The following is a 14,886-nucleotide window of genomic DNA, read 5'->3' on the forward strand; positions in this document are numbered from 1 at the left end:
GTACATTATAAATTCATCATTGTCACAAGGTACAAAACACTTCGAATTTATAGAAAAGCATAAATATAATGACCCCGTGTGAGGATGTGTGAGGGTCTCAGGAGGGTTAAGAAGTAGAAAACAAGAGGAGACACGTTGCTTATACTCTTATGCTTATACTGTCAATGAAAAGAAGCCCCTGCTTTATTTTATATTCACTGTAACTAAGAGTGGGACCAGAATTGAGAAAATTATCATCATGTTTTATTAAATTTGACTTACGGCTCAGTCACAGTAGAGGGAAAAATGAGGACCGCAAACTCACTGCGGCTACGGAAAATCTGGGAATTTGGTGACTGAGTTCAAGCAGTTGTTGGAATCAACTGGTCGCCCAGATGTGCAACATCCTCACCCTCTGGTGGGAGGTAACTGGTCTCCAAATGATCATGGTCTGATTGAACTGACTGCATTCACTTTAAAGGTGTGGAAATAACTGTCATCTAATATAGCCGATCGTCAACATGTTGCAATCAATCTGAGTCAGTCTGTGCAACTTGCCTGCAATATATATATATTTTTTGCAGTAGTGGACTCTTAAGGTAAGGTTACTGAGCGCCTACGTCATCGCGCAGTTGAATCACCGTCCTTGAGCAACTACGTCACTATATCTGGAACCATTTCTGTTTCTCCAAGGTTCAGTAGTTAATGTGACTTTCTCTGAATGCAAGTGGCAAGATTGCAATTTTAATTGTCAACTCGACCTAATTCAAAGCAGACAGAGTCCGTCTTGTTTCTGCTTTATCGCCGTCCTGATGCACCAAAGTCGCTTGGAGGATGGCACCTGGCTGCGAGTGCTGCCAAGGCTTGGTCTGCTTCTTTGAAGGCACCATTTCAGAGGCAATAAAACTTCAAGTTCATGACATACTGTCCCAATAATTTTGGTCATGCAACCCCTATTTTCCCTAATGTGACTGTGGCGTTAAAACTACTGATTGAGGCCATAAATTCCAGCGGAAAGTATTTACTGAGATCATAAATCGAATGAGAAGTAAGTTTCCATTAGACTTTACTAGATGAGTCACTCCCTGCTGGCTATTACAAACAATGACCGTTTAGAGTACCTGGACATTATGCAGTCTACGGCTGGCCCCTATGTGATGCCAAATGATTGAAGCCTTCCCCTTTAAACTAAATATTAAAGCCCTCTCCCTTTCAGCAGTCACCCTCTATTTCAGGGACCCCTGAAGGCTGAACTCTCCTCATTGTTAATCTTCTTTCTGGCATTAAGCATACGGCCTGTACTTAAGCATAATTAATGCCTATGTGCCAACGCCTAAATGATGGCGAAGCAGAGGCTATAAAACACTGTCTGTGAGCACAACTCAACCTTTCACCTCACTCCACAAATACGCGAGTGTGTGTGTGTTAGTGTGAGTGTGTGTGAGTACAAAACCTCCGAAAGCAAACAGTCATCAGAGCAGAAAGTAAAGGTCTTACCACAGAGATGCTTCCTCTGCCTCGTGTTAAAAGGGTGGACACTGTCAATGTGAGGTGTATGCGTCGTATATACAGTTTGCGTGTATATACCGTACCATGAGATTACACGCACACACACACACTCTTGCACACGGATACAAATAAGACACACACGAACAAGACACCATGAAGAAAATCCATCTTGTTTGACACCGTGGTGAATGCTTAGAGGTTCTACAAAGATATCCTTCACCCAGACAGTCAAATTGAACGCAGCCAATGACGACAGATATCGAGGTGCTGCAGCAGGAAGTGTGTGTGTTGTGTGTGTGTAAACAAAGCTAAAGACACCAAGCGCGCGAGTGTGCCTCTGCACGCATCTGAGTTTTTCCCCCACTCATCTGCGCTTACTTACACCGAAGCCAAAACCAATCTCGTTTGCAAAGCGATTTTCTCCAATTTTCCGTCGTACATCACAACCCGAAATGGATTTCTACTTCTGCGCAAAGGTGGGGATAAAAACCGCCGCCGCTCTTTCTATCGCATCCCATGAAACGCAAGCTCCAGCCTAATTCAAACAGTGTTGTTTTTCCAGATAAGGCAGACAATGCGCCACATGAGCGAGGAGATATGTGGTTTCAGCGCTGCTGCTAGATCTCATTTCTGACTCCACGGAGCAGGTAACACAGAGGGAAGGCTGTTTACAAGAGCTCTCATTCATACCTCTTTATTATAATCGAAAGCATGTTTTTATTTTGCAGACCTCCTCCTTCTCTATGTGTGAGGCAGAGATCCACAAACACGCTCGAGTGTGTTTACAATGCTAATAAATGGTCATTGTAGAGAATCACTTCACTTTTACCTTCGCTGCGCTTTTTCCCCCCACCTTCATTTGTTTCCTCCTTTCCTTTCCACTTTTTTCTTTCCTCATCTTTCCATCATTGTCATTTTCCTTTTTCTGCCCTTGATTTACTTTCTTCTTCTCTACTTTGGTTCTTATGTATGTTTCTGCTTCTTTAACTTTCATTTTCTTATTCTTTCGTTTCCTCATCTTTTCCACATTTTTTCCTTTTATTCCCTCTTCTTTTCCTCGCTTTCATTTCCTACTTTCCTTGCTTTTTAATTTCCTCCCTATTCTTGCTTTACATTTTCCTTTCCCTTCTCTGCTTCATTGCTCTCCCTTCTTTCCTATATCCTGACCCCTTCATCTATCTTTCCCTACTTGCCCATTTCTTATCTTCCTTTTCCCTACTTCCCAATTTTCGTACTGGCCTTTTCCTCCCTCGTCTACATTTTTAGCTTTTCAGTACCTCATTTCCCACCAACCCTTTTCCTGGTCCATTTTTCCAGCCTTTCTTTTCTCTCCCTCAGTCGATGACAAAGACAATTCCAGCAGCTCCCTTTTGTCTCTATCTTTTGCACTCATTGCAACCTCTTTTCTGCCTTTTTTCTTCTTTTCTACACCCATTCTTACTTGCATTTGTCGAAGACAGTCACCCTCATTGAACCAGCATTTATTTTCAAGCCAGTTATGAGAGAAAAGGAGCAGGCCAAGAGATAAAAAATAACTGGGCTAGAGAGGAATAAAGCGGAGACAAAGAAAGAGAGATCGTATGAGACAAATTCATTCTATTTTCCACATTGGGGCCGGGGTTTCAGGGCCGGCCAGATGGTTCGCGAGTGTGTGAGTACATATGTGTGCAGGGATGCACGTGTGTGCGTGTGCGCTCCCTGCAGCTTGTATGGCAGCGCCGGCCTGCACCAGGCTGCCGTTGGCTGCATCTAATTGAATGCTCATTGGTGTAATTGAAGCCTCTCAGCTCTGCAGCTCCTCGTGTTAAAGACTGGGACCAGATGTCATTCAGCTGTCTCACATCTCCTGCCAATCACTAATACTCGCTCCCTCTCCCTTCTCGCGCTCCGCATCGCAGATGGAGGACCAACAGATCTCCAGATTCAGACACCGTTACTCACTCGCCGCTCCAAATCCTAAAGCCTGTTTGTCAGCGTGAGTGTATATTCGAAAGGAAAATGTATGTTTGAGCCCAACGGCAGAAATTTTTAAACAGCTGCGGGGAAACTGCGAGGCACTGCAACTCAGGGGAACGTGACAGAACACGAGAGGAGACAAGACGGGGCTCGCCACTTTAAAAAAGTCTTATCACGCTCGGATCCTTTGGCAGTTTCTTTATGCGCGCTAAACAACATACAATTAAAAGCTGACACCTCGCGAAGAAAGCGAACCAAAGGAGGGCAGAACAGTCGGAGTGCGAAGGCTGGAGGGAGGCGTAAAGGGGAGATGAAGAAACTGTGAGTGAGGAGGGTGGGAGGTGGGGGAGAATCTGCAAAAAGGAGGCTTAAAATAAAAAAGCAAGAAAGAGGAGACGAGTTTAATGGAAAGAGAGAAGAAAGTTGAGATGATGAGTATCCACGAGTGCCTGAAAGTCTTAAATAACCCAAATTTTAAAGCCCTAAAAATTATATTTCTTAAATACAGAGATTTTATCTTGTTCAACATTTAATAGCAGAGCTTCTTGGCGAGCTCAAGGCTTAGATTAATACAGAACTGGGTTAATACAATATGCATTTTTTATTGCTGCAGCTTCACTTAGGAGAATTACTGTCCCATACCGCTTCATTTCCTGTCTTCACGTGTTGGAAAACCTTCACTGGCTGTTATTTGACTGCGCTTTGTCTATTGAAGGATTATGCAGATTAGTGCATATTTAATGAGATAATGCCTCATGTGCATGTAACTGTCCAAATGTAAGTCAGCACCTGGGGAAGTTTCCCGATAATGAAAATTTCTCCCTGTAAATACTAAAAATAATAACACTAAAATATTAAAAATTATAGATTTACATACTTTAAGCCTAACATCTACCTAACATCTCTGATTTTTAGAGCATCCAATAAAATCAAAATGTTTGATTATTTCTAGCAGATTTCCAGGTTTTATCTGAAGTTCGGTTTTCTGGTCTGGAGAAATTAGCGCATATTTAGGTAGATAATTGCCTAATTTGCAGATTTAAACATAAAATTTCAGAATGCTTGCAACATGGAAAATATTTGTGTTAATGTAAGGAAACTATTGAGGAAGTTTAATTATGCTATGCTGCTTATAGGTCATTCAGGGCCTCATTTATAGAGCACTTTACTCAAAAACATGCCAAAAATGTACTTTTTTCTGTCTGCTGGGAGTAAAAGACATTTGCCGTTCAAGGTATTTCCACTTCATGCACTGTTCAAATTTCTGTTTTGAGAAAAAAAATGCAAACAGGCACATATTTATATGGGTAAATGCCTGATTTGCATAAAAACATAAACATACAAATGTCAGACCGGTTGCAACATGGAAAATATTTGTGTTAATGTAAGTTAATAATATAGGTTTACATTTCTCCCCATAAATACTAGGATCCAACATTCACAGCCAAGTATTACTGAGGTTTTATTGCTAAGAATGATTAAAAAGATTGACCTTCTCTGACTGAGTGTTTTTTGTTTTATGAAGTGATAAAAAATCTTTTTTGACAGAATCACTTCTGTTAAAATATTTGACTTTTGGTGAACTATTCAATATTTGAATTTCTATTCAAGAAAAGTATGCAATTCAGCACATATGTAGGCATGTAATATTTAATTTATACATTTAAAAATAATTTTTCAGTAAAGTTCAGACGCAGAAATAATTGTCTACATGTAAGTAACCAGCTGTGAAAGTTTCAAGTGATACAGGCTTGTAAAAATCCTCTAGGTCGCCAATAATTTGTAATATATATCATGCAAATTTACATTAAATCCACTAGCACTTACATCAATGAAACTTTCTGATTATATGCTGCATATTTTTATGGAAATTCTTACTCAAATGTGATTCGGAGCCTCATTTATACAAGATTTTATTCCCAAAATGTATTTTTTTCTTGCTGCTGGGAGGAAAAAAAAGCCTTTGGACAGTAACTAAATTAAAGAGTACATTTTTAACCTGGCTTTATCTAGTCTTTAAATTTCTGTTCTGGAAAAGTATGTAAGCTGGCACATATTTAGATAATGAATCATTTTCATATTTAAACCAGAAAATGTGTAATACATAAAAATTTTTTCCAAAACGAAGCCAAGTTTTGCAGCGACATCTACTAGGTAAAAAATTTCAGCCTGCTCCCTTGTAGTGTCTTCCCTAAGCTCAATTCCTTTAGAGTGAACAAAAGGCTTAACTTTGCTTTGAACCTGCAGATACTCATGAAAGAAAGTATGGAAGTGAAGATGATAGATCAGAGGCCCTCCACAGGAAGAGAGCAGTAGATGGCGCCAGCCTGCAGTGCAACAAATCCACCAAAGGTGCCCACTTTTAACCATTTTCTGTGCTCCTTTTTCTTTCTCTTTCCTCCGTTCTGTGATTCATCCATCCCTGACAAAGCCTCAGTGCTACTGTTACACGCCCAGGGCACAACTCTTGTCTGGCCTCATTAAAAGATCAAGACAAATCTTAGCAACAGTTAATAAATCTTCAGGGCAAAGATCTCTCTTAACTCCACCACGCGAGTTCATCTGTTATGCTCTTTGGTCCTGTTTTAGAAGTCTGTGGGAAAAAAAAAACAGAGAGGCGCAACAAAGAGTCCACTGCCGTGGTAGATCTGTGAGTCTATCGACTGATTTTTGACTCACCGGCCATCTGCTGGATCCCGCTGAAGGCTCCTAGGTTACCAGAGGAGGCTGCTTGCTGAAGCAACTGGAGAAAGAAAGAGAGGCGAGGGGGAGAAGGGAAAAGAGGAGAAGAAAGTGAGCCAGTGGATACCGACAGCTGAATACATGTCTATACTATGCAACAGTGAGAACTAAACTTGTAATGAGCGGTTTAGCAGTGTGGTTTTTGCATCAGTGCTCGATGAGTAAATGAGCTGCTAATATAGTTTGATCTCTCCTCTAAGGAAACACTGTTTGTGTTCCACCGTGATTCTCTCAGACAAGTTGAGCATGAAAGCTCTAATCTAGCCAACTAATTAGATTCCAAAACAAAAGTGGAATACTGATGCTGTCAAAAACTCATCCTTCAAAGACTTGAATTAACAGCAAATTAACATCTTGTTTCTATTGTGTGATATTTTCTTTTCCTTCCCAGAATAGAGCTTAATCTTTTGAAAGGACTGAGAAAAGGGGATTGAAAGCGCAGAAAAATCTGGGAACTCAATTCGCAAAACAATTTTTTATCTCAACGCCCCACCTTTAGCTCCAAATAAATCGATATACAGTAAGGGAGAGATGTTTGTCTGAGCTCTGTTTTACCCTCGCTCAAAGGAGAGGTGCAAATTGCAGCTAGGATCAAACAAAATGGGAATCAAATCCCCGACATTTAAGAAGTGTATTTTAACGGCGGTTTAGGTTGTTAAATTAGAAACTAAAGAGCAACGAGTCAAGGGTTAGCTCCCCAAAGCTATTGAGGAAGGAGAAGAGGAGAAAGGGGTCTCTGAACCCTAGTATAAAACGAGAAACTTCCCAATCAAAAAATCAAAAGCGTCTAAACAATTTTAGACGCTGAGCAGCTGAGCTTCTGCTGCAGCAGTTTTTAAATTGGACATCAGACGATTCCAGTACGCTCCACGCCAACCTCCAGTTTTATTTTTACACCCGTTTAAATCCACAAAATTTAGACATTATAAATTTTCAAAGAGGACATCAGGCAAGCGCCTCTGTATCCATGAAATTATCTACTAACCATTTTTGATTCATACTTTTTGGAGTTAAAAGTAATGACTACTATTTTTGAAAATAGAAAACGGATAATTATTATCATTAGCAGAAAACCTCTAATTTATAGTTTATGCTAACAAATTTTGGAGAACAAGATCCACAAAAAGTTGCAAAAATCTGTTCAGGATTATCTCCAACACTCCATTCATTCACTTTTTGGTTTATCTTCTGGAAAATCCCATAATTTGCGTCACCCTCAACTTTATTTTGAATCATTTTAATACATACGCGTTACCCAACTTGCCAGATTATCTACAGACATGATCTACACGCTGGATATAGCTTCAACACATCTGTCGGCAAAACAATTAAATAATGTGTTCGTTAGTCTTCACACCCTAGTAACATACTTTTCCACATAATACTGTAATATGTTTCGATATCAGCGGCACAGAGATGTCATGCATTTACATAAAAGAGCGAGAGAAGGGTGTCAGCCTCTGATGATGATTTAGCATTTAAAAAGGAGCTACAACAGGACAGACCTCAAAGCACAATACTTTGTAAAATATCAAAGAAAACTGTTCCCACTGAAGGTGGAAACAATAGTTCTTCTTTGCTACCTAAAGCAAAAACACACTGTAAAGTACAAACAGGGTATGACGGCACAAGAGGAAGAGATGCTAGCAGCTACAAAGATAACCAAGCATGTCCGGAGCGTTCGCTAGTTGCTTTACGTATGACAGGAAGAGCAAACGGCGGATGGAATTACTGATACGGTTACATAGTTGTAAAAGAACAGCTAAAGGACAGGTGGAAAATATTTTTCAGTTTTCAAGTAATAATCTGGCACATGTGAAGCTTTTAAAGATTTGTTGGTTAGGTAGTCACGTTATACATTTACGCAGCATTTCCAGGGCATACGTTAGCTAGGCTATTTTTGTGCTTATAGTTGATGTATGCCACTTCACTGGAATAGTAAGTTTGATTCTTGATTCTTCAGATCAGACAGTGTGTGATCAGTCAACCGCTAGAATGTTATGTTATACAGTGCATAGCATAATCATAAATATTAGCGCACATTTGCCTAAAATTGCTTAATATAGTTTTGAGGCTACATTGCTATTGCATTTAATTTGTAATTTTTTAGTTAACTAAAAAAATAAAATACATCAATAAAGGATGTAAAAATTATTTACCATTAAGAAATAGTGAAATGCTAATTATTATTATTATTATTTTACTAGCTGGTTAATTATTAATTTGTAGATTACTACATTAATGGCTAAGGTAAGTAAGCTAAGGACATTATTTAGATGGCTATTTTGAAGCCCTGATGCTAGCAGTTGTTTACTTTTGCTTCGTCTAGCTCAGGGGTCGGCAACCTGCAGCTCTTTAGTCCTTTTAGTGCGGCTCCATGTGGTTTGGGAAAATACTTTTTTTTTTTTAAGTAATTAGCTGATTTTATTTTTTATTTATGTTAGTTCTTTTTTAACTTGTAGTTCTAAATTGGAAGATTATTGTGATATTGAAATATAAATATAAAATTCTATTCTATTATTTTTTTGATCGCTCAAAATAAGCGTCACACTTGTGGAAGCCGATATACCCGCCAAAACGCCGTGCATTTATCGAGACTTTCAACCCCAGGTAAGACAATTCTGGATCTTCGGATCCACATTATGTCAGCAGCTCCACCGTGGACTATGTTAAAAGCAAACACCGCTCACGCCTCACAGATGACAGCTTACAGTCCTGCGTAAAGATGAAAGTGACTTCGTACAGCCCCGATTTGCAGACGCTGTGCGCAGAGGTTCAGGAGCAGAAGTCCCATTGTAAACATATCACGGCAGACCCGACGATGTTTCCATGAACACGCTTTTCAGCATCTCTTTATTGACCACTTTTCACACACGGTTGCTGTACGCATGCAGCCGGTGTTAAAGCGCACAGCCCGACATATACCAACACAACAGCACAGACGTTGAGGCGGCGAGGCGCGATTGCCGCTCAGGTGCGTCCGCCTCCCCTGCAGCGGCGCTGCAGACCACGCCCCGCCACACACATTAACCAGGTAAAGTACATATTTAGGCAGAATATTGCAAATATCAATTTTTTTAAATTTTTTAGCATATGTCTTTAAGAGTTCAAAATGTGTTAATTACATAAAAAAAAAGTAATTTTCTCTGTAGCACTTCATGGATTTAAGCAACACGCCTTAGTTGTTCACACAAAGCATAAAGGTAAAAAAACAATATTACAGTGTTATCTTCATTTTAGATGTCAAAAAGTATTTGCGGCTCCCAGTGTTTTCTTTTGCGTGGAAATCGCGTCCAAATGGCTCTTTGGGTGTGAGAGGTTGCTGACCCCTGGTCTAGCTGTTCACTTAGGATTGTGAAAATATTGCGGTTTGACGAGTGCGTCACACGAGTATCACCTTTAAATTAAATGTAATATTTGATGACCTGAGGACCAGAACGGGCTCAAAAATGAAATCTTTAGGATAAAATGTAACTTTTCAGCCGTAACCTACACAAACAATAAACTGATCATAAAACAGTTGTTTTAGAATCCCTTGACTTAGTTATACATGAATTAAATAATATTCCTGATGAAATATAATTATGATTTCATTAATTATGTTTCTATTATTTGTCAAAAATTCAGCAACTAAATTGTTTTAAACTATTGATTTTTCTACTTTCTGGCTTTCCACCTCCAATTTAATACTGAATGCAGATCTGTGAACACCATCGCAATGAGCACTTCATGAGAAATTCAGAAACAGGACGTGAATCCCTGCATTTTTATCTGGCGTGAACATTTTTCAGATATCGAACATGAAAGATCATCTTCTGGCAACCTTAATTCAGAGACCCCATTTCCTCACTGCGCAACATTCCCAAGAGTAAGATAAAGGAGAGGAACAATGGCAGCTCTAAAAAAGGAATTACAGAACAAAAGGAAGAAATGAAGAAGGAGAAGACGGCAGGCCTATGTTGGATAGATTTTTTTGAGTTAGATTGTTCTTGTTTGGGGGCACTGACTGCTGCTGTGTTGGCCACGGGGCTGCAGTAAGGGGTTGTGGAGGAGGTGATGGAGGTGGGCGGCTCGGCGGCGCTCCTTACAGCCAGATACTGCGGGGTGAGGCCGCCCAGGCCCGTCAGGCTCCCCCAGGTGGTCGCACTGTTGAGCTGCTGCATCTGCTGCGCCAGCTGCTGCTGCAGACGCCGCTGCTCCTTGTCCTTCTGTGTGTCGGCAAACTTCACCACGATGGGAGATGAGCAGCCCTGCGGAGATGGGAGGATGAGGAGGAGCGTAAAGAAGGGGAGGGAAAGAGAGGAAGAAAGGGAAAACGAGAAGGATGAAGAAAGGGAGAAGGGAAGAAGAGAGTGAGGAAGTGAGATAAAAAATAAAGAAGTGATAGAAGATGAAAGGGAAGTATAGAAAGGCCACAAGCCCCCAAAGATGAGAGGAAAGGAGACAAAAAAGAACATGAAAGGATGGAAGGAAATGAGAGAGGAGCCAAGATGAGAGAGAAGGGAGGAAGAGAAAAACAGAAATGGAGAAGTGAGGAAAGAGGAGAGGAGAGGAGTTCAGGCAGGAGAGGAAATGGGAGAAGAAAGAGAAAAGGAGTCAAAGGATTGTTCAGGTACTTTGTTGCTTGCAAACACACCTGTAATAATTGTTGTACTGAGTGAACACAATATGGGCAATAAGCCACATGTCTACAGTGATGATACACACCTGAAATCATCCACAAACATCTTTGTATTAACAAACTTAACTTCAGCAAAGAAAGAAAATATTCTCAATTAAAAAGTCCTCTCTTGCGCACACACACACACACACACACTCACTCACTCAGGGACACAGGACACGCACACACAGTCACACAGGAAACTTGAGTCTAAAGCCGGTGGGCTTTCTTCTTTCCCCCAAAAGGGCTCAGTTATCTCTGAGTCCAAAACGGTATCACCAGAAACAGATTTCCCGAGTTCTCCAACTATTTCATCATCTCATATGAAGAGAGACTTGATCTGTGTGTGTCTGTGTGTGAGTGTGTTAATATGTGTGAAAGAGGGGGGGAAAGACCTAGAGAGAGAGAGAGAGTGATTTGGGCGACTACGAAGAGAGGTTGAGAGGGCAAGAGAAAGATTTAGAGATTTTAACGGTCACTAGAACGGCATCTAATTGTTCGAATTCTTACGCCTCAGAGCAGCGGCAGTGTGTGTATGTGTGTGTGTAAGAGAGATGATTGTGTACGCACACTGAAGCTGGGTAACAAATCAGACGTCCAACACGCTTGCTAACAACTATGACACGAAGGAGACAAAAACCCACAACGCTCCTGATGAAAGCTGCGGTGCCGGCTGAAACGAAGCTGAGACGGCAAGTCATAATCTATCACACCACACCATTACTCACACAACGCAATCAAAGCCTAACTAGGGGCAAATCCGTTCAAAAACAAAGGCAATCTGCCACAGGAGGATAAAAACCTTTTGATTGAAACATTTAGTTTGAGGCTCGATTCCGCACTCGGCGGGGGAGAGAAGGGATTTGCCTACTTTGCAGATAGCGCTGCACACGTTTTGGAGCGGAGATGTGCTGTATGACGGTTGTGTGTGCCGGTGCAGGTATTTTGTGCAAGAGTGAAAGCGAGCGAGCGTTTGCACTTCCTTCCTTCACTGTGGATCAGAGCGTGTACTGTGAAACTAGCTTTTAGCATTCACACTTCAGTCAGGACCACTTTGGTAAAAATAACACCGTGATTTCCATTTGCATTTATTTAGATTTGGCAGTACCGGGTGTTCCAAAGTAATGAGTTTGTCGGACAAACCGGCCTTTTCATGCGTGTTTGCTGAACAGGTGTCTGAGATCATTTAGTGCGGGGCACAGGAAGAACGATCCCCAACATTTAGGGAGTGAAAATATGCACTTTACTTTAAATTTACTGAGTTTAGGGACAAGAATGCGACAGTAACATATAATCTGTACCCTTTCTGGACACAATTTTGCATTCCTGAAAAGAAAATCTGTCAGTCTCTGATGCTAACACGATGCTAGGAGTGAGATGCTAAAAGCTGAGGGCATGCCAACCCCAAACAAGCAGCCCAAACTTGATTTTTAGGCCTCACCATTTTTGTGTTGATACTCATACATTTGGGCCATTTATCCCTTTGAGTCAACTTTCTTCTGATTGGCTGCCCTCTTACAAACAGATGGTCTAAACAGGAAGTGGAAAGTGCTTCTGTGCGCACAGCCAGAGCTGCATGCCTGAGATGTCCAAATAAGGGATATCCTCTCTGTGACATCATAGAGATCCAAGAGTAGAAAAAAAAACTGTGAGAAGCCTGAGCTTTTGTCTCACAGGGAGTATTTGTACATACACTGATGTCACTATTTAAAGCTATGGCCATGTTTAATATGAGAATCCACCACTGTAATTACACGCAAGGCCTAAAAATTCATTGTTTTTTTTTCCTAAATATCCTCCAAAATAATCAATTAATAATCATTAACACCTTTAGAAGTGTATGCCTACACTTTGACAGTATGACTGTCAAAAATAAAGAGTCTAGCCTAAAACTTTAATGGGAAATTAAATGAATTTCAAAGCCGAATTAATCTCTTACCAACATCACATCATCACAACTGATGGCTGTTGGCTTTTGCACCAAATATTATGCCTTTAATCTCGGTATAAATTGAGACACAGCATTGAATCATTTTGATATGACTTTAATTGGTTCAGCAGCTTCATTCTTATAACAAACACATCGAAGAATACAGATGCATGCTTTTTTTTTTAAAGCTCTGTGTTTTCTCTTACTGTGAAATGCGACAATCTGACCAATGACAGAATACACATCACATCCTGAGCAACATTAAAAACTAGAGTTTCTGTGTAATTTAAAAGCAGACCTTCTTTGTCAGATAGAACATCCAGTGTATCTGCTTCCTTGTATGTGTATGTGTCTGTTTCCGTGTGTTACTGCCCTTCTTCTGTAGGCCGGGGCCTGACTTATCAGCTGAATGAGCTCGTCTCCTGTCTGTCGGCGGCTCGGCCATATTTACTCTGTCTCTCCACTGGTCATTTTGCCTCTTCATTCTGACCGCCGACAGATAAAGTAGAGGAGACGACGGGAGAATTGTATTGGGAGGGCGAGGGTTAGTCGGGGCCTCGCCGTTGGAGTCGATTCCCCCTGAGAACCGAGCTCCCTATCCCGCTCTGCTAAATATCTCATCACTCCAGTTGACACCTTGTGAGTGAGGGGAAATGCAGCCCGGAATGAGAGTCCTGCTCTGGGAGGAAGGCTGAGGGCCACAGGCATCTACGCCTGATGCTGCCGGTTATCCCCGAAAGGCCGGCTGTTGCACTTTGAAGCTGTTTTTCAGGTGATTGCCTTGTTGGTTACCTTCGCCCCTAAATGCTGAGGATACATGGAGAGAAAGTGGCAGCTCATGCCATCTATTAGTTTTGCTCAAAGAGACAAACTATCCTGCTTTTACCTTAAGGGGATTTTTTAAAAATTCATCACAGATTAGCAGCAGCTCGAACTTTCATATAAAAACACTCTCTGACTAAAGAGCTAATCAACCTTGATTGAGATGAACAAGCATCTAGAAAGCCATGTATATCAGAAGCTGTTTTGACAGATGAACTCCAGGCAGTGTCAGGAGGATTACGTTGGGACTTTGTCCAGCTGGTCCTTGTGAACTACATGCTCAGATGGGGTCTCACTTCTGGAAGTACTCTGGCTTCAGCGATGGAGCTGCATGGATAGAGAGTGCAACAGGCAGAACATGGGACCTCGTGCTCCCTGCTCATGCCCCGTGAATTCAATTGACTATTACCTTTTCTTCTATAACACAGTCTGTTACTTCACTGGAAAGGCAGGAACATTTAATATCTGATATGCCGGATATTCTTTTTCTGCTCATTTTAGAGGTCACCATGGTGGACCATCTGCCTCCATCTCACCCTGCTCCTACAATCCCTTCTGTCACACCAACCCTTTCTATGTCCTCATTCACAACATCCACCTTCTCTGCGGTCTTCGTCTTTTCCTCCTGCCTGGCAGCTCCATCTTCAACAACCAGTACATCCACTATCCCTCCTCTCAACCTGAGATATCCCTCTGATGATGTCCACATTTCCAATCCTGTCCATCTTGGTTACTCCCAATGTAAATATTAGCATCTCCAGCTCGGCCTCCTGTCTTTTTGTGAGCTCCACCATCTTCAAAACACACCTCATAGCAAGTCGACCATCTTGTAAATCTTCCTTTTCACGCCCCTGTCACTCATTTCTACCTTCTTCATCCAGCCTGGACCTCTCGCACTTTGGAAGATTGACAACCCGTCCCCCTCTCATTCACACACAAATTTTGTCTTGCTTCAGCTGACTTTTCTCTCTTGGACATCTCCATGTTTACACAGGTATCTCATCAGGACCACCTAGCTTTCCACTCTTCATACTCTTCATAGCTACCCTAATTTCCACCATATTAATCCTCTGCTCCTCTACTTTCATCCATCCATCCATCTCTAACATCCTTTCCAGTTTGGTCTCTCTCTGTGATACATTTCTCTGCCAGATAACGAAGTTAAAAGCTCAGCACTAAAAATGCAGATTATCAATCTCCACTGATGACTCTCTGGAAATTGTTCTGCAGCAGCCATCTTTTGAATTGGACTACATGGACTACATATCTAAAGTTTAAACTTTGCATG

General features: G+C 41.2%; 1 protein-coding gene across 15 annotated transcripts in view; it reads right to left on the reverse strand.

The window, feature by feature from the left end:
• Positions 1 to 14,886, reverse strand: part of celf2 (cugbp, Elav-like family member 2) — a 243,829-nt gene that overhangs the window by 19,228 nt on the left and 209,715 nt on the right. For 10 of the 15 annotated variants that reach the window (XM_085387809.1, XM_085387806.1, XM_085387808.1 and 7 more), the window contains 2 exons: positions 10,194 to 10,436; positions 6,124 to 6,187 (listed from right to left, as the gene is read on the reverse strand). In XM_085387809.1, the coding sequence (XP_085243935.1) occupies positions 6,124 to 6,187; positions 10,194 to 10,436 (307 nt within the window). The remainder of the gene's footprint in view (positions 1 to 6,123; positions 6,188 to 10,193; positions 10,437 to 14,886) is intronic. The other 5 variants (XM_085387815.1, XM_085387816.1, XM_085387813.1 and 2 more) reach the window with 1 other exon arrangement.

Source organism: Rhamphochromis longiceps, linkage group LG17 (assembly GCF_057381845.1).
Source record: "Rhamphochromis longiceps isolate RC_006_pf linkage group LG17, R_longiceps_female_GT1.1, whole genome shotgun sequence".
In the NCBI taxonomy this organism is placed as follows: domain Eukaryota; kingdom Metazoa; phylum Chordata; class Actinopteri; order Cichliformes; family Cichlidae; genus Rhamphochromis; species Rhamphochromis longiceps.